Source organism: Struthio camelus, chromosome 23 (assembly GCF_040807025.1).
Source record: "Struthio camelus isolate bStrCam1 chromosome 23, bStrCam1.hap1, whole genome shotgun sequence".
Classification (NCBI taxonomy): domain Eukaryota; kingdom Metazoa; phylum Chordata; class Aves; order Struthioniformes; family Struthionidae; genus Struthio; species Struthio camelus.
Genome location: NC_090964.1, coordinates 6,325,262 through 6,344,195, shown reverse-complemented (window position 1 = coordinate 6,344,195; position 18,934 = coordinate 6,325,262). Strand labels below are relative to the sequence as shown.

The following is an 18,934-nucleotide window of genomic DNA, read 5'->3' as shown; positions in this document are numbered from 1 at the left end:
AGCAGGCGTTGGGGACCGCTGCTCTCAGGGAAGCTGGGACAGGAGAGGAGACGGTCCCTGGGGGACCCTGCTCTCCCCTTCCCGCTCCAGGGCCCTCCGGGCTGCTGACCCTGTCCTGCCTGAGGCCACCCCAAAGGCCAAGATGGGGCGAGGTGGGAACAGGACACGGGATGGGATCTGTCCCTCCCTAACCCCTACAGCTGGGACAGGGGCATCGGTCCAGGCTGGGTGATATGTCACAGCCCCCCTACTCCCTGTCCCGCTGGACTGGAGGGTGACTGTTGTTGGTGGCTGCTGGGGTGGCATCCGCGGTTCAGCCGCGGTGGGTGTCCCTCGGCCAGGGAAGGGCTCGAAGGCAGAGCACGGGCTGGCTGATGCTTTCATTAGGGGTAGCAGAAATGAATCAAGATTGATTTTCTCTCTCTTTCCCCCAAATATGCCAAGCGATGCTGACCTACGTTCCCCAAGCTCGAGCCTGCGAGGGCTTCACCTGTCACCCGTTTCCCCCCTCTAAAGCAGCCAGGACGATCGTTGCACGGAGGCTCATTAATAAGCTCCAGGCCAGGGGTCTGTTGCAAATTTAAGTGGTGAAGGCAGGGTCCCGGCCCCCACCTCTTGCTATGTTGTCCCGGCTTCTCCAGCTGTGCTTTGCCGTGATTCAGCACAGAGGCAAGGAAATACCAGCCCCTGCGGCACATCCAGGCCCTGCGGGGTTAAACCTGCAGGCCCTCGATAGCTTGCTAATTGCCCGGTGGGCTGCGGGGCTTGGGGGCTGCGGGGCTTGGGAGCCGCAGGTGCATGGGGAAGGGGAGAGGAGGAGGACGAGGAGGAAGAAGAAGAGCTGCCGGACCCTTCGAGCGGTGCGTGGTCTCAGGTTCCCTTCTGCCCCATCCTGGAGCGGGGTCGCGTGGTCAGGTTGCAGTGACCCAGCGCGTCTTCCCGTGTGCCCTCCGCCGGCCGTGAGGACGCGGTTGGGTTTGCACCGTCCCTGGGGACGCATCCACCCCGGGCTGGGCTTGCACGTGGCACTTGGCGGCACCCAGCTCCGGTCCCCGCCAGGCGTGCCGGGTGGGAGCCGTTGGTCCGCTCTGGTGCAGCAAGAGGCACCGACGGAGCACGTTTCCGCTCTGGCCGGCGCGTCGGCGCTGATCGATCGCATCCCGGCAGGGCCGGCGCTTGCAGAGCCTCTGTCTGTTCATATCTGTTTGCTCGTAATTAGTTCGGGAGCAGCTTTCTTAACAAGGCTTTGCCGGGGGATTCGGGGTTGGACGGTGCCTCGTTTTACTTTCGTGTAACTGCAAAGTTAAGATGTGGAGCGTGTTTTCTTACCCGGGCTGGAGCCCCTTCCCTGTCGTTCGCTGTCATTAGCGTGGGCCGAGCCGCGAGCGAGCGCGCAGAGATGCGGGCAACGCTGCTCCCGGGGGACCGCCGCCGTCCGCTCGGCGCTCCTCCGTCCGGCGCGGCCCGGGAGCGGCATACCTGGTGGGTAAATTGCTCCTTGTCTTGGGTCTGATTCCCAGGGACAAGCTCATGGAAATGTTAATAACTCGTTTCCAAAAACAGCACTGTTGTTATTATATCCCTTCCAGCGAGGGGGAAAAAAAAAAACCCAAGCCACCCCGCCACTTGCTTTGAAACCCTTTTCCAAGCCCGTTAGCGCCGCAGTGACATAGATGGCTGCGTCGGCCTCTGCACAAAGTCCTATTTAGGCTGTTCCCTTTTTGGATGTGCGTCTGTGCGCGTATCCACGCGCCTCACTTTAAACATCGCCGGTCTATTTATAGCTAATAAGTGCAGAGAGATTTAATAAAGGGAGACATGGGAATCCTCCGGCGTTGTGCGGATGGGGTGATGCTGACAAGCCACGCTGGCTGCTCGGGCTGCAGGAATATCTGCCGGCCCCCGCCGAGAGCGGCTCTTTGCTCAGCCGAGCTCGGGTGGGAGACATCTCCGGTCCTGGCAGTGCTGGGCTGTGGGGTTAGATGCAGGTGGGCTAAATTGCTGGTAAATCTGGGGCTTTGGTCCAGGCTTGGGGCCTCGGGGAGTTTGAGGGCTTTGGTGAAACCCTCCCGAAAAAGGTAAGGAAAAGAGAGTCTGTAAATGGCCTGTTCCAGCCCCTGTAGAAAATGTCCTTAGGAAGGACAAAACTCATCTTGGTGTAGGGGCGTGAGCTCACCCCGTTCCCGTGCAAGGACTTGCACAGACGCGATGCGTTTGAGGCAGCTGCGGCCCCGGGAGAGCCCGGCCGAGCCGAGGTGCCGCGTGCTCGGCCCTTCCCCAGCAAGCCCCAGCCTTGCTCCCCGTCAGTCATTGCTTTCAGCACGTAGCAGATGGGGAACATGCTGTTCCTGGACCCTCCTCGTCCTCCCCATCCTGTGTGTTTGATGGTGCAAAGCTGCACTGGAAAAAGCCCTCATGGTGGGCAGAGGTGGTATCTGAGGAGTCTTCTCCCCGAGGAGCGTGGACCTGCTCGGCTCGGGGCAGGGGGGAGAGGGAGGGTTTCTCATCCCTTCTGCCGCGTGGGGTTTTTCTCTCATTTCCTTGGTGCTGGTGAAGGTCTCTTGCTCATTAATGCTGTATCGACTTGCCTGCTGGCGAGTTGTGAAAACCCTCCCGGTCGCCCTACTCCGTTTCCTGGGAACGATCGATCACCTCGAACGTGCGGGAAAGAGCAGATCCCCTCCCCGGCCTCTTAGCCGGGGGTCGGTTCGTCCCTTCTCACCGGCCACACTGTGGTTCCCTCCTCTTTTTTGGGAAGCGTTTCCCGGCTCTCCAGCCACGCAGGGTCCAGGCGGAGGTAGCACCTCCATGGGGGCAGCGTGCGAAGGACCCGGGAATGAGCTGTGATCTTTCCCCATCTTGTCCAGCCACCCTTTAGGCTTGGTCCTGGAAGGGGGCAAACATCCCCTTGCAAATAAAGAGCCGGTTGACATTTTAGAGAGGAGGCTGTTCAAGCAAGAGGGGAAAACAAGGAGGGGAAGAACAATAGCGTGAACAATAGGGAGCTTAAAATTAACGACGTCGATGAATCAGCTCCCTTTGTCTTGGGAGCTGGAGTGACACTTGAATGGGAAACGCTCGAAATTGGGGGAAGGATTAAGCCCCTGCAGAGGGGGAAGAGGGTGGGGGAAGGAAAACAGCTTAATTGAGGAAAGGGAAACATCTCATTAATGTGCTGGCAGCTCAGCACGTGGAGGGGATGGCGAACGGATGCGGTGGGAGGGTGAATCCGGACCCTGGGGTGGGATCCCCACTCCGGCTTCGGCGTGACTCCGAGACACCGCCATGCGTCGGGTCGTGCGGGATGTTTTGGCTCTCGGCAGCCAGGAAATCTGCCCCTCGGGCTGTACGTTTGGGTCGGCAGCAAACCGAGGCCCCCTCGCGTGGTCCGAGCCGGGCCCCGGCCGGTGGCTTTTGCAGGTGCCCTGCGGGTGCCCGCTGGCCTCCTCGGGTCCCTGCTCACGCGGTTCCTGCGCTCCCCCTTCCCTCCCGCGACTATTCACGTGCATAAGTATGCTTTTTTAGTTTGCAGACGAAAGCTAATCGGCACGTGGGATTTTTGGCTTTCAGCATCCGCGGAGGATGAGCTGTTGCGTCGTGAAGCTCTCCTGCCTCTGGGGTAAAAGCACTTCGTGTGTTGTTTGAGCAACAGGGAGTCTTTTTGTTTTCTTCCTTTGCTTTGTTTTTCCTATGCTGCTTTTTGGGGTGCAAAAACATCTACCTGTGCAAGTCTCCCGAAGGACCGGCAAGGGGGAGAATTGTGTCTGTCTTCAAGCTGGTGCAGTTTAGGAGATGCTGAGATGATTTCTTGCCTCTCCTTTCCCACCTCAAATAGGAAACAAGCTTTAATTATTGCAAAGTTTCCTGCTGGCAGTGCAATGTGATTTGAGATATATGTATTTTTTTTCCTTTGGGCTTTGGGAATTGACTAATTAAAACTACCTTCTGCAGCGCATCAGGCTGCGCTCGTCTTTAACGATGGATCTGCAGCCGAAGGAGAGAGGCTGGCGACTGCGCTGTTCCGACCGCGTGAAACGGCTGCAAAATCTGATGTTTTTCTCGAGCTCCGTTGTGCAAAGCGCCGTGGTTAGCCGGAGCCCATGGGCTCGAGGTGGCGGGGAGCCGGGCAGAGCGTGCCGTCCGCCGGGGCCTCCCATGGGTGCCCGGTCCAGCCCCGCTGGGACAATGTCTGGTCCTGGGGGCCGAGGAGCAGGGCGATTCCCTCTTGGCCTGGGGGAAACTGAGGCACCGAGCGGGACGGAGCATCCGATGCCGGCGGTCTCAGGGTGTGGGGAAACCGTTGCCGATGAGCGAGGTGGCGATGGGCTCAGCAGCTTCCCTGGCAGCTTTTAAGAGCCGTGCCATGGTCTCTCTCCAGCGCCTCCCCTAACCCCCCTCGCTTAATTAATTCCAAAGACTTTGGGTTTTTTTGCAAATCCAGGGTTACCTTCCGGCAACAAAGCTGTCCTTCCTCATGCCAATATTGAATCTTGCGGCATCAAAGTCTCTCCTTCCGCTTTATCCTCATTATCGCCTTGCTATCTTTTTAATTAAAAAAAAAAATCTCTTTCTCTATACCAACCGGGCTGGTATATCCCGGTGTGTACATATATATATATGGGTTCGGCTGCCAGCAGAGGAGCGCGTCGGTGGTCTCCGGGGTCGGGAATTGGGCCGAAACAGCGACACGCAGAGCTCTCTGCCCCCTGCCCAGGCTGCTGAGGTCCTGCCTTGCCTCCCGGCTTCGATCCAAACACAGAGGCAAAATTGTCCGCTTGGTTCGGGTCGTGCTGCGGGGCGACGGGCGAACGGCAGCCCTCCTCCTGCCCCCTCGGCGCGATGCTGCTTTTACTCTGCAGTAAGGCAGCACAAGTTGAGCACAACTATATGGGGCGGGGGGAAGAAAAATCCCTAGTAATTATTCATGCTGGATTTTGTTGTTGTTGTTTTAAATGATGCATTGCAAGTCAAGAAGCGTCCCTTCAGGCCTGGGAGCCCGAACGCGTTGCAGGTTCCTCTGGCGAAGGGGTGGGAGAAGGTGTCTCCTGAACCTCCGCCAGGAAAGGCAGATCGAGTCATTTCCATATGCATAGTAATGCAATTACGGAGTCGGTCCAGACCCGAGATGCAGACAAAGAAACAGGCGGATGGGTAATTAATCACATGTGTAAGAATAAAGCCTGTTACATTAGGGTTAGTTATGTGACTGATTAATCAAAAAAGAATGCTCCCTGCAAAAGCAAATGTGTTATTAGGCTGCAGAGACGTTACGCGGAAATATCTTTCGACTGCGCGGGAGGACGGTCCGTCCGCCTGCAAGTTGCTGTCTCTTGGCCGGCGTCTCGGATGCCGTGCGCCCCGGGGCCGCATCCTGCCTCCCCGGCTCCAGCTCGAGCGGGTCTCCCCTCCGTCCTCGCCGCCTCACTCAAAGCCGTCGTCTTCCAGCCGGCAGCGCGCGAGCTCCGACCAGCCGGATTGCTCAGCAGGGCAGAAAGGCGTGTGGATCTGCTCCTGTCTAATCTCATCGCTTGTTCGCCCCGTATCCTCCCGGTCTTCGGGAACTCGCAAAACACTTCATAAATTGCCATGGCAGAAGTGATAAATACTTTAATATCCAAAGTCTTATTAAGCGGGAGCAGAGTTACAGGCTCCAGCACCCCACTCCGTTGCATTTGCACTAAATCCTCATTTGCATTTAAATTACAAATTTAATTTGGGCCAAAGTCTGAATGACTGGGCTATTAAAATAAAACTCTGTCTTGATGACCTGCAGCAGCGACTCCTTGCACGTCGCCGATTCAGTGCAAAGGCTTTTGACTGCCAGGGTCTGCAAAATAACCCGAGCAAAAGGGGTCACTGCGAAGAGGCGCATATTACGGAGAGGTGAGAGGTGTCACGAAGGCAGGGGTGGATTTTCCCACTGCCTGAGGGTTTTCAAAAGTTGATCTAATCCCACTCAAAGAAGGACATTGCTTGTCTGCCCTGTCCTATCTCTGACCGTAGCCGGCCCATGAGACTAAAGTGATTTTTTAAAGGATGGCGAGGGACCGCCACCAGGCACGTGCTGGAGTTTGCTGGCCGAGAGGCAGCTGGTGTGAAAACTCTGTTTTTATTACTTTCATACGGTTGAAGACAGCTCTCCAGCGAAGCTAAAATGGCAGCAAGTGCCCATGGGGATCGGCCCCGGTTCAGAGCAGGGTTGGAGCCGGTCTCTCAGCCCTGGGTTTTCCCTCGGGGCTTTGGAGCACGGCCGGCGATGCCCTGCCGCCCTCTGGGAGTGAGGAGCCCTGATTTATTCTGGCGCGGCGGCTGGGCTGGCCGAGGGGCACCGGGGGGGAGGCCGCGTCTGTCCCCGAGGAGCCGTCATGCGTGACAACGCGAAGCACTTAAACCGGGTTGAAAGATTAGTGCTTTGAGATTTGCAGAGCTGAACCGGAGCCGGCTGTGCCGGGCTGACCCCGCGGACCGAGCGGGGGGACCGGGCACCGGCCAGCTCCGCTCCCGCCGCGGCTCCAACGGCCCCGGGCTTGGCCACGGTTTCCTTCGAAATCAGGAGCTCCTCCATGCAGCCTTGTTCCCATCGGTACCAGCTCGCCCTCGGGGACGGTTGTCTCATTTACGCTTGCAATTTTAATCGGAGCTGGGACTGATGGTTATTAAAACCCTCCTGCTTCCCTTCCCCCTCCTCCCGCTGTTGAGCAAGGCTGGAAACGAAGGCGTCTGGGGGAGCGGAGCGAACGCCGGAGGGTCCGCGGCTCCCTCGCAGCTGCAAGGTGCAGGCTCAGCTCAGCGGGGCACAACCTCCCCTGCTGCCTCCCTCCTCCAGCCGGGCTGAGCATCCCCCTCTCCGGCCACCCGGGCTCTGGGGTTTTTTGGTTGTTTATTTTTTCCCCCCCACCGTGTTGATATCTGCGACCCCAGTGTTAGCGCCTCGTCCGAGCCATAAAGCCTCCTGCCCCCCGAAACGAAACGTGCCCTGAGCCGCGCCGTGCTCGCTTGGTGCCCGAGAAGCCAAGGACAGCTGGAGACTCTTTGCTGTGTTTTATTTTTTTTTTCTAGAAAGCATCATTTCCAATACAGAAATGCCATCAAAATCCCAGAACTGCGAGGCCTGGGGCTAGAAATATGAGCTCAAGCACTTAAAAAGGGCCAAGTCCTGCAGACCTGACCGGTCTTGCAAATTGGCCAGGAGTCCTTGCTCCATCACACGCACAGTTGCAGGCTGCTAGCGGGGGGGGGGGGGGGGGAACTGGCTCGACTGGAAGTCACTTTAACTCCATATATTTATAGGCAGAAAGAGATGTACATATATATATGTATACAGAGACGTGCAGTTGGGTACAGCCGGCGGTGCGGTCTCTGCGCGGCCGCCGGTCCCGGTGCCCTGCGGCACCCCAGCTGCGGGGCGGCCGCGAGCTCCCAGCGGCCGTTTGCTTTGCTGGGATTCACCCCGTTCCCCAGCCCGACCGGTGGCCGGAGGAGCTGCTTTTGGGAAGGGCGCTGTCGCGAGGGGAAGCCGGATCGACCCTCGTGTACCTGCTGGGGCACTGTCAAAATCATTAGTTGGTTGATGCTCAAAGTCTGTATTGTTAAAAATGTGGTATTTGTCATTTGCCGTGAATATTCTTTCTTTTTATTAAGCAAAACCTGACCTAAACTGAGAGCGGCTGTGATTTTTCTGCAACTGTGTGACTACAGGAGCTGGGGCATTAGAGGAAGCGTTTGCTAAGACAGGATAAAACTGCAAGATGTGGCAGAGCTGCATCAAGCGATTAACAAATTAACTTCAACAAGCCTCTGCCTTTCCCAGTAGGTGTCTTGATTTTTTTGATTCCTTGCTCCTGGGGCAGAAACAAGGTTCAATTCCTCTTCTGCTTTCTCTTGGGCCGGTCCGTTCTTGCTGCGGCTCGGGCTCCCGCGCGCTGCCAGAGCGTGTGTGAGTTTAAAAGGGATTGACTCAAAGCCTTTTACCATACTTTAAAATCACCGAAAGCTTCGTGGGTGATGGGCTTGGCCTCGGCCGGGCCGGGCTTGCTGGAGCTGCCGCGGCCGTGCCGAGGGCCCCGGTCTCTTCTTGGCGCAAGAAGAAATCTCCGACGGGGATTTATCCTGCTAGGCAGCGCCCCAGCTTCTGCCGCGGGGATTTTCATCCTCATTCCTGCAACGGGGCCAATCCTGCTCGTCCTCCCGTACCCGCTGCACCAGGAGGCCAGGCAGATTGCTCGCGCGCTTCGGTGGCAGCTCATTTTTTTTAAGCTGCAAATGGGCAATTTCGCCCCATTTTGTCCTTTCTAAAAAAGCAATCGCTTTGGGCTGCCTCGGCGGCTCTGCCTTCGAAACGGAGAGGCTGCGATTTCTGCAGGCAGCCCGAAAGCGCTGCAGGAAGGTACGGCTCATAAAGAGAAGTAATGTCCTTTATTAGGCTAAATTGATGCGGCTGGAAAAAACAGAGACACAACCCAGCCTCTCGTTCAAGCCTGCGAGCCCCAGGTGCACCCGGACGCTCGTCTGCTTCCTCCGGCAGCATCAATTTGTCCAATAAAAGCTATTACCGCTGCCTGCCAGCCCCGGCTTTTGTGGCCCGTTTGACCTCGCGGCCGCAGACGCCGCTGCGCGAAGGTGAGAGGAAGGCAACAGCGCTGCTCGCGGCCGCTGGTTGGGGCCGGCTTCGGAGCCGGACGTGGCGGCGGCCGGTGATGCAGAGAGCGGAAGGCCGGCAGGACCCATCTGTTCTCATTTAGCCCGAGCTGCAGCGGATAATGCAGTCCAGAGCTCGCCGGCCAGCGGCTCCTCCGGGAAGTTTTGCCCTCGGGCTGGTTGCTTGCAAAGATGTGGAGTCGATCCAGAGCAGCGCTGAGCGTGAAACCTCTGCCCTCGCGCCGGCCGCGGCCCCGCGGGTGCTTTCCCAGGGCGGATAGAGCTGACGCGGCTTCGGTCCCCAGCTGCGTGATTACAGAATGATGGCCGTTTTCTTTGACTGTATTGCTTCCTGTCTTTTCCTAAGGAAAAAAATGCTATTTCTTCTGGCTTTTCCAAGCCTCTCTGCCAGGAAAATCTCAGCGCGTCCGTCGCTCCAAGTCCGGCCCCAGGCTCGTGGACGTTGCCCGTTGCTATGTCCCATCCACCCTGTACTTCTGAGTTACCCTCCGCGTCCCTGGAGCCGCCGGGGTAGCGGGTGGAGGAAGCGAAGGAGCCCGTTCCCCGCCAGGGTTCGCACCTCCCGACCTCCGCCAGCTCCATCCATTTGTTATTTTACCCTTTTCTAAACTCTAAACTAAATGTTCCCTTTGGGAAAGCGAGGGGCTGGCTGCTCCGGCGCGGCCGCTCCACGCTCATCGCCTTAGCGCTACTGAGAAGCTCCCCCGGCGCCCGGGATCGCTCCTGCAAGGAGACCTCGCCTTGGGTGTCTCTGGCGCCGGGTGGGAGAGGACCATCCTGCAGCGCCCCGCTCCTCGCCGAGAGAGGCGGCGCGACCGCTCCGCGTCACCGGGGCTCTCGGTCCGTTCGCTCAGGCTCCTGCCACGCTGCTGCGAGGGGCCGGGCGGTTTTTGCAGGGTTTCCCGGCTGGGTGAAGCGATGCCTCCTCGACGGGGCTGCTGGGATGCCCGTCTTTGAGCGTGAACTATTGCTGTAATGATTACAGAGCGCTTCGGATTTGGGGTTCGCACGTAAAAGAGGAATGGCCGGGGGATGCTTCCCGGATGTGTTGTGTGTTTGTTGGGAGCAGCGGGTAGCTCTGGGGTCCGGCGGGCTGAATTTGCATCGTTCTCCCATCGGGCGTCAGCTCCTCTCCCGCGGAGCCGCCCCGCTAACACGGATCGACCCCGCCGGCCACGCGGGCCGGTGCCAGACTTGGGGAATTTGGCCTGGGTGCCTGGCTCCGGGGGACGGCGGATGAGCCAGGGACGCGCTCTGCTCCATCCCCGTACCCCGGGGATGTCTGTATTTTCGTGACTACGCAGGGGGCTGCCCTGGCTGCCAGTAGAGAGCTCCAAATAAAACAGCGATAACATCGACAGTAGGAAGTTGTCCTCGGGGGCTGGTCCCGGTTTGAAGGGCTCCAGGAAGATTTCTGATATGGATCTGGAGCCTGCGCTGGGAGAGGCAGGATCGGGCCGTGCCGCCAGGTGAGCTGGGTGCCAGCCGCCCTCGCGGGCGTCCCTGGCCCCGCCGGATGGGCGCTACCTCTCCAGCCGATTTTGTGGCTGCGTTGCAAGAGCCAGCAGCTGCCGAGCGCTTTGCACCGGGGCGTTTGCACCAGACTCGGCAGCGGCACCTGAGCAGATTGCAGCAACCCCAGCACTGGGACCATCGGGATGGTGGGCTTTGCCCTCGGTTGTTCCCACCGCGCAGTCGTGCCAGAAGGACATCCTAACTATTGAGTGCATGCGGTGCAGACGACTCTGCAGTTTGCAATCAGGGCATCAAAGGCTGTTTGGGCTTCGCCGTTAGCTACATGTTTGGAGACAGCTCTGGCCAGGGGGGAACTGGGCTGCTGGCTTTCCCCGGGAGCAGCAGCAGAGGGGCTGGGGTCCTGCTGCGGGCATCCCAGCCCCGCACGGGCAGGTTGCTTCTGGTTTGAGTCCTTTCCCCTCGTCACTCTGCGAGTCCCGATTCCCCACTGTCCTGGATGCTCCAGGGGAAAAAAAGGTCTTTGCAGTCACTTGCTTTCAGTCAGAATGAAGAACAGCAGCGTTATCGAGCAGTCCCTGCGCCACCGTTCCCTGTGCCGGCTCTGCTAGAGCTCCGTGGTGGTGACCTGAGTCACTTCTGAGTGCAGGTCGTCCCCTCTCCGGCCCCGGCAGCCCCACTGGTGGCTTTCCATGTCTAGTCATGCCGGCTTGTTGAGGGCTTCAGACGGGGTGCAGGTGGAGACCCGCTCCCGCGTGGCATTTCTAGCTCGGGAGAAGCTGTTTTGTTCCATCCGAGCCCGGAAAGGCAGGCAAAACTCTCGGAAACACCTCTTGAAATTTTCATCTAGGAAAGCATAAAGGACGGGGTTGAGGCTGCTGTTGGTGTAACCCAGAGCGATGCAGAAATGCAAGCTGGCCACCACGTAGGGGTTCTTCTTGTCTATGTCCACCAAGGTCCAGACGATGACGAAGATGTGGATCGGCGTCCAGCAGATGATGAAGGCTGCCACGACCACCAGCACCATGCGTGTGATGCGTCGCAGGTTGCGGTCTTTCTCCTTGGAGCCTGAGAGGAGACGGACGCTCTTCAGGCGAAGGATCATGAGCCCGTAGCAGATGGTGATGACTAAGATGGGGACCATGAAGGCAAAGATGAAGACACAGATCTTGGTCACAGTGTCCCAGTAGATGGGAGGATCAGGAAACTGGAGTGTGCATAGCACCATCCCATCTGCAGGAGAGAAGATCATCAAAGAGGGTTTAAAACAGAGAGAATACTAGAAATCTCTCTTAAAAAAATAACATTGTGATGATTTTTACATTGCAGGACATGCCTACAGTCACATGGAGGGGTGCCCATCATTGAACTCCAAACCTGGTTGCTTTGGTTTGCGTGGCGGGTCAGGTCAAGGTATCACCCCCCGCACAGACAGATGGGAACCTTTCCCCAGAAGCCACTTGCCTTTCGACTTGGTGACCGCCATGACCATGATGGGCACCCCGATGACAGAGGAGAGCACCCAGATGCACACGTTGATGACCTTGGCCTTGGCTGGCGTGCGGAAATCCAGGGCCTTGACTGGGTGGCACACAGCGATGTAGCGGTCCACGCTCATCATAGTGAGAGTGAAGATGCTGGTGAACATGTTGTAGTAGTCGATGGAGAGCACAACTTTGCAGAGCAGCTCCCCGAAGGGCCACGTCTCCATCAGGTACTTGGCGCTCTGGAAGGGCAGTGTGCTGGTGGCCAGCGCATCTGCCAGGGCCAGGTTGAAGATGTAGATGTTGGTGGCTGTTTTCATCTTGGTGTACCTGGGGGATGGCAGAGAGGGGAGCCGTTACACATGATCCAGGCTGCCTCACCACGGCCTGAGCACACGTGTGCATGCTTATTGCGGAGACTGGGTCACGCTCATGCATGCGCCGGAGTGCTCAGCTGAGCTGAGACCCTGATCAGGAGCCTGTAGAATAAGTCTCAGACCTTCTCAAGGCCGTAATCCATTACCTGACCAGGGAGGTGTCATTCATTCCTGCAGCTGCCTTAACTCAGAGTTCAAAGGAAATCTGAAGAGATTTTCAGAGAATTCTCTTTTTCCAATTAAATTGATTTACTCCATTTCCCTGAATCAGTTGCACAATGCCCTTTACCTCCCCGAAACCTCCTTTATCTGATTTTCCACCCAGTAAATCGTGATTATCTAGCTTGCTTCCCTATCGAGTGTACTTGGAGAAATTGGATCGATTAGCCCCGGAAGCAGGCCATCTGGAAGTAGCACAATTAGCCAGACTGGAGCTCCTTTCCAAGAGCCTTTGGGAGAAACCTGGCTCACAAGGCAAAGCCCGTCCCGGGAAGGAGAAATGAGGAGCCCCGATTCCCTGTTGCTGAGTGCTGTAACCACTGAAGCCTCCTTCTTCCCTTCGCACGGGGCAGTCCCCGCTGGACACCGTGCCAGACCCGCTAGACGCAGCAAGACCGGCTGGCCCGTTTCTCTTTTTTTTTCCCCTATGTGAAGGAGGGGGTTTTTGCAAACCTAATGCACCTCTTTGAATTTGCAATAACCTCCCGCTTTGTCCTCAGCTCCTGACTCCTGTCCTGGGGCATTTGAAGGGAAACTGCGACTTGCAGGTTCTGGCGGAACCGAGATCCCTAAATCTCCCACCTGAGTTTTACATCCGGAGACCTACAGTTTAACGTGAGGGGTTTTGCCACTTTGACAAAGGCTGCCCGAGCTTTTCTTTTGGGGAAAAAAAGAGAAGGCAGCTGGTAAGCGCAGCCCGTTTCCTGCCCTCAGTGGGTCTTCTCTTTACATTTGTCTTGGCTGCAGACAGTGCCCCCTTGCCCAAAGGGTGGAAGCATTCGATTTCTAAACTCTTTTTAAGGAGGTCGTTAGAAATATCCTCTTTCCTTGGCGAGTCCTTCTCAGTTCTGTTTAGGGTTATTTTCTATCTCCGTTTGCAAAGGTGTCTTTTAGAAAACTTTCTTTCTGGGTTAAACAAAACCCTGAGAGTTTCTGTAACCATCAATTTTTGGCTGCCCTAGATTAAAAATAGTCTTTTCAGGTAGATTTACAATTCTTTGATCTTTGCTTTTTTCCTCCAGTGCTTTTTTCCCTCTGGTGCTGGGAATAAAGTGGAAAAATCAGTGATTCACACTGTGCTCTGCCAGGCGAAACCGGCAGCGCTGGGTAAGCGTTTCCACAACCCGCTGCCAGATGTGCTGGGGGCTGTAGCCCCTCTGCCCCTCCCCGGGCACGGACGGAGGTGCTGGGCGAAGGCAAGAGCAGTGATGGGGGGCTGGCAGGATTTGGCCCCCAGATCTGAGGTTTTGGGGTCATTCTCAAGGGTTGCTCACGGCACAGCCTGTCCCTGCAGGCGGGAGCTGGGCTCCCGGGCAGGATTTCACCGTCGCTGCCCAACCTGTCGGCGGGGACCCGTTAGCTGTCCGAGCCTCTCCGGAAGGCCACACAGCATGGAAAATAAATAGGTGGAAAAAAAAAAAATCAGCTGCAAAACTCCCTAAAAGCCGCTGCTTCGGGCTTAAAGAGCCTGGCTAACGAACCCCGGTCACGGCAAAGGGACCCCTGCGCAACGCGGTGGGCGAGAGGGGCCCGGCGGCTCTGCGGGGGCTGGCGGGGGGGCTGATACGCTCGGCAAGGGTATCGGGCCGCTGCTCGGCTCTGGCCAGTCGCAAGCCTGAGCTTGCAGCTGCAAATTGTTGCCAGGGGTATTTTTAAAAGCGCCTGACAATGCTGCAGTAATTGGAGTGGCAACCGCCGCCGAAGCTGTCAGCCGTGCTGCTGCCGAGGGTCCTGGGGAGGCAGGCGGCGGCCGGAGACGTGCCTGCGAGCTGCCTCTGGGCTTTGGGATGTATTTTGGCTGCTCTGAGCAAGGAGCGTTTGGGGTTTTGGCTGTGCTTGGCTCTGTGCGCGCGCCGGCATGGGGCAGCCCTGCCCGGCGGCTCTCGGGGCGGTGGGGCTGGGGGTGCCCACCGGGAGCAGAGGTGCCGGGGTCCCGCTCCTGCCCTCTCGCCGCACGCCCGTGTCACTCGGAGCGGACGATGATCGCTGCAGCATCCTTAACCCGCTGCGTCCCCAGGGGTCCCTGAGCCCCAGGGAACACGCTCCATCCGCGCTCGCGGGCTGCCCGCGTGCTCTGCCGCGGGTCCCCGGGGTGCCGGGAGGTGTCCCCAGGGGCAGCGGGCGAGCAGCCCCCGCGCGGCTCCCCGGCAGAGGGGTCTCAATCGGAGCTGTGCCTCAGATCCCCTTTTCCAGCCCTATCCTGCGTGGCACACCCGGATGCAGCTCTCTCCCGGCAGAGTCCGCCCGGGTGCAGACTAAACCCCGCTGATCAGGAGCAGCTCCACTCATGCAGCGAGTGGCGCCGTCCTCATACCACCGCAGCGGAGAGCAGAAAGGAAGCCGAGGGCTTTGAGCGCTCGAGCTGTCCCGCTGTTGCGTTGGAGGCTGCAGCCAGCCGGTTTTAGGGAGCCCGGCGCGTGCAGGCGGTCCGGGGGCGAGAGCCAGGGGGTCAGCGAACGCATGAGGAACTCCACCCGGGCTCGCTCCTGCAAGCGCGCGAAGGCACGCGGTCGGCTTTGCAAAGCGTTCGCAGCCCCCCCCCCCCCGCCCCAGCCGCCGTCGCAGGGGCTCGGAGGGGAGGCGATTAGTCCTGCCTTCGGAGATGCATTTCATTTGCAGCATCAGATGGCAGGTCAGAGAACGGGGGGCTAGAAACCATGGTGATGGGATCTGTACGAGGATGCGGATGCTGTAGAAAGATTCAGGCTGTGAAAAGGATGGGTAATGATTAGGTTAGCGAGTTAAATGAGGGAGGATGTCGTTGGCACATTAAAACCTCCTTTTGAAAATGCCTCCCCCCCGCCTTGCTGTGCAGAACCAGCCGGGGCGGGGGGGGGGTCTAATAACATACATCCTTCACCAGGACACAGTACATGGCATATTTCTCTGTTACTTTAATTTGCTTTTTTCAATCTGGGGCTGCTTTCAAAGCTGCTTTGAGCCCACGAAAAAAATCCCTGCCGGTGTTGGGGTAGGGTCGGCCACCATGCGTCCGTCCTGCTGCCCATCCGTGCCACCCCCCCCAATTTCAAAGGATAGCAGAGCTAGGAAAAGACTGCAGGGACCCCCACGCTAGTTTTATTTCGCTTGTGAGGGTGCCTCAAGAAACGTAGCAGCTCTTCTTCTAACAGCTCGGCTACTTCATCTCGCCTGTGCCACTGCCGAGCCATCTCCCGCTGCCCCCCAGCCAAGGACCGAGTCCGGGCTCCAGCCTCCCTCGTCCAAATCCGAGAGCGGGTTCCCGTTGTGTTCGGTTTGGCATTAGGCCCAGAGCGAAGTTCCCCGCCGCACAGCCGATCCTGCGTGGGAAAACGCAGGGTGCCGGGGAAATGGGTGCCGAACAGCAAGCCTCCGGCGAGCCTGCGGGAAGCGGAGGCTTCGCTGAGCCGGGCGGCAGCAGGGACGGCCGGGAGGCTGATAAACGCGCTGGTGCAGCTCCCAGCGCATGTTTCAGGCTGTGTTTTACTTCTCCCAAGTGAGTCACAGCATTTATTTCTCGCACCAGCAGTGCCGGGCTGCACTGACCTTGTGTAACGTACTGCAAGCGCCGGCGCGGAGGGAAGCGAGAATGGCTAAAACGGGACATTTGCAGCATTTGCCCTAAATTCCCCTCTCCCTAGCCACTTTTGGCCATGCTGGGTGGCATGTCTATCCAGCCATGAGCTCCGGTTTGGCCCCTGGGTTTTGGCCCGGGTGGGAAGACAGCGGTGTTGCGGGAACAGGATTGACCCCGTTAATCCTGGGCATCCCCAGGGTGAGCCCGGGGGCCCGGAGGGGGCAGAGCGCGGGGGGCTCTTCAAAGCGGGGGGATCCAGCGAGCTGCTGGCTCGCTGCTCGGCTGGGAACAGCAAAATCCGTGCGCTGCACCGCAAAGCAGCCGTCCGACGACCGCCCTCATTACAAGGGGCTAATGCCGACTCTGCCGTCCGGCCCGGTGCCCGGGGTCTTGCCGAGAGCCGTGGGGAGCTCCGTGAGCCCTGGCTGCAGGCGGTGGCGACGCTCAGCCGCATTATTCCCCAACAGTCCCGCTTTACCTAGGCAGGATAAACTTGCATCTACTTTTTCGGGGAATCTGTGATTGCGGTTCCCACTGAAACCTCAGGTCTCTGCGCTTCGAATGCCAGCCCTGAGAGTTTAAGGGTGATCTTCCCACGGGGGCTTTGGCTCTGGGTGGGTGCTGCACACCTGAAGGTGGCTGGTTGCCCCCCACGCACACCCGAGGAGGCTGCTGATGGAGTAAAGGCAGCTGGATCCAGCCCTAGGCTTCTCCTCTTGGGTAAAGGGGCTGTTTGTACAGGCAGGGAATTTTGCATCCGAGAAGGGGTCATACTCAGGAGCAGGAGGAGCGCGGGGAGGCCCGGCATGGGACGTCTCCACCGCCCTGCTGAGACGGCTGCCGGCAGGAGCGCTGGGCTGGCTGACGCAGCGTCTCACCGCGCTCGGCATGCCGAGATGGGGGGATTTGGGTCCTGTCGCTTGCAGTGGGGGAAGAGGGAGGAGAGATCCAGCAGATTTTTCCCTGCCCAGGGAAATCTGCAGCAGCGGCACCTCCAGCAGCTCAGCCCAGCTGGGGACCTGCCCCGGCACCTCCAGGATCTGGTTTCTGCTGCTCACCAGAGCAGCTGGTACCTCGGACCGGGGAGGGGGACTGGGGATGGCCCCGGGTGCCACGGGGCTGGGGCCGGGCTGTGCCGGTTCCTGCTCTTTGTTAGGGAAAAGCTGGAGTCAGCCGGCTGCGGGGTATCTACTGCAGGAACGCGAGCTCTCCCCAGAGCCGTGTTACGGATTCGGTAATTCGCTGTCGGAGACCATCAGGTCCCAGGGACAGAGCAGGGCACGCTGCAGTCATACCCCATCCAGACCTCTCCTGGATGGACGCTCGGAAGCGGTGACTCAGAAGCCGCTGGGCTAACGGAGCATCTATTAGCGGCGGCGTTTGTTCACGCCTGGGTTTAGCGCTCAGCGGTGCAGAGCATCCCAGCTAGAGCGATTCCTGCCGGCTTAAACCCACCAGCTTTTCCAAATCGCGGCATGACCAGCCCTGCGGCTCCCCGTCCCCGGCGCACCCAGCATCGGGCAACCTGCAGCGTTTGTGGCGGTGTGAGCCCCCGGTTCCCTCTCCCCGGCACCCACCCGCGAGCACCGGCTCCCGCGCACACCCCACCTGCGCTGCCTCTTGCATACGGGTTTGTCTCTTTTTTTTTTTTCCTGAGGTTTTAAGCCTCAGACAGACAGGCAGCTTTGCCTCTCACCCAGACAGCCCCCTCCTCCCCAGACACACGCGTGTGCTCCCATGCACACTCTTCACACGCATGCCGCACGCTCCCCCCTCCGCACACACCCAGCTCAGTGCCACCTGGGTGGCGGATTAACCCCCCCTGCTCACAAGCGCCCGGGGCACACCCACCCTCGCTCTGCCACGGTCTCACACGCGGTGCACGCTCACCCCCCGGTGCACGCTCACTCCTGCCGCTGTCTCACACATGATGCACACTCACCCCTGGTGCACACTCACCCCTGGTGCACACTCACTCTCAGTGCACGCTCACTCCTGCTGCTGCCTTGCACACAGTGCACACTCACCCTCAATGAACACTCACTCCTGCTGCTATCTCACACATGGTGCACACTTGCTCTCGGTGCACACTCACTCCTGTTGCTGCCTCACAGCACACGCTCGCTCCTAGCACACGCTCACCCCGGCCCGTGCACTTAGCCCAATTCCCAGCCATCCCCACGCGCTCTCGCACACCCTCCTCGCACCCTCGCCGGCACGAAGGCGCGGTGCACAGTGACAGCGGGCTGCGGGCCCCGCGCGGCACGTCCCCGCGGGCGGCCGGGGTGCCCCGCTCTCACCTGACGATGCCGTACATGACCAAGATGTTGCCCAGGAGCCCCACGACGCACACCACGGAGTAGAGGGCGGTGATGACGATGGCGATGAGGATGGAGGTGGCGTTTTTGGCCCGGTACGGCCCCGTGTCGTTGGCGCTCCCGTTGGCGAAGGTGGTCCAGGCGGTGCCGTTGGCCCCCCCGGCGGCGCCGGGCAGCTCCATGGCTCTGCGGGAGGCCGCGGTGCCCGCGCGCAGCCCGCCCGGGCCGCCGCGCGCATCCGAGCGCCGCGGGTTCGAGCCCCGCCGCCGCCGCCGCCGAGCGCGCCGCCCCGCCGCCGCCTCCCCGCAGCCGGGCGGGGGAACTGGGATTTCTTATACAACCTGGCGCGTCCCGGCGAGCCACGTGGGGCCGGGCCCTGCCTGCCTCCCCACCCCCGGTTCCCCCCCCCCCCCCAAACGCCTGCCTCCCCCGCTGCGCCAGCCGGACCTGCCTCTTTTTCTGCCCGCGGGTCCCTACCTGCCCCCCGCCCCACGCCGTCCCTGCTGCCTGCCGCTCCCTGCCAACCCCCCCCCCAATCTTTGCCTTCCCCCTCCCCGGTGCCTGTCTCTCCTCGCCGGCCCCCACACCGGTCCCTGCCTCCCCCAAGCCCCCTCCATGCCTGCCCCCATCCCTGCCTGCTTTCCTCCTCCCCTCCCGACGCCTACCAGCCCCCCGGTCCTTGTCCCCCCCCACCCCCCCCCGGGGCGGTGAGCGCTGCGGGAGCCGGTCCCGAGCACCCCGGGGCGCTGGGGAGGAGAGAGGGGCCGGGGGGAGCGGGCTCGGTGCAAGCGGGGACTGGGCGAATTGCGGGGCTTTGGGGGGTTTGCTTCTTTGGAGGAAGGGGGGGGC

The 18,934-nt window shown here is 59.6% G+C and overlaps 1 protein-coding gene across 1 annotated transcript; it reads right to left on the bottom strand.

The window, feature by feature from the left end:
- Positions 1–7,036: 7,036 nt before the first annotated feature.
- Positions 7,037–18,357, bottom strand: OPRD1 (opioid receptor delta 1). Its single transcript, XM_009687710.2, has 3 exons — positions 18,068–18,357; positions 11,596–11,945; positions 7,037–11,364 (listed from the first exon to the last, which is right to left on the bottom strand). The coding sequence occupies exons 1-3, from the start codon at positions 18,265–18,267 to the stop codon at positions 10,832–10,834; spliced, it is 1,083 nt and encodes a 360-aa protein (XP_009686005.2). The 5' UTR covers positions 18,268–18,357; the 3' UTR covers positions 7,037–10,831.
- Between the last annotated feature and the right edge of the window lie 577 nt (positions 18,358–18,934).

Excerpts from the sequence above, each read along its gene's own strand:
- OPRD1 (XM_009687710.2), bottom strand. The coding sequence starts at position 18,267 with ATGGAGCTGCCCGGCGCCGCCGGGGGGGCCAACGGCACCGCCTGGACC. Across the intron at positions 11,946-18,067 it reads GTCATGTACGGCATCGTCAG|GTACACCAAGATGAAAACAG; the intron begins GTGAGAGCGGGG and ends GCCATCCCCCAG. Across the intron at positions 11,365-11,595 it reads GGCGGTCACCAAGTCGAAAG|ATGGGATGGTGCTATGCACA; the intron begins GCAAGTGGCTTC and ends TCTCTCCTGCAG.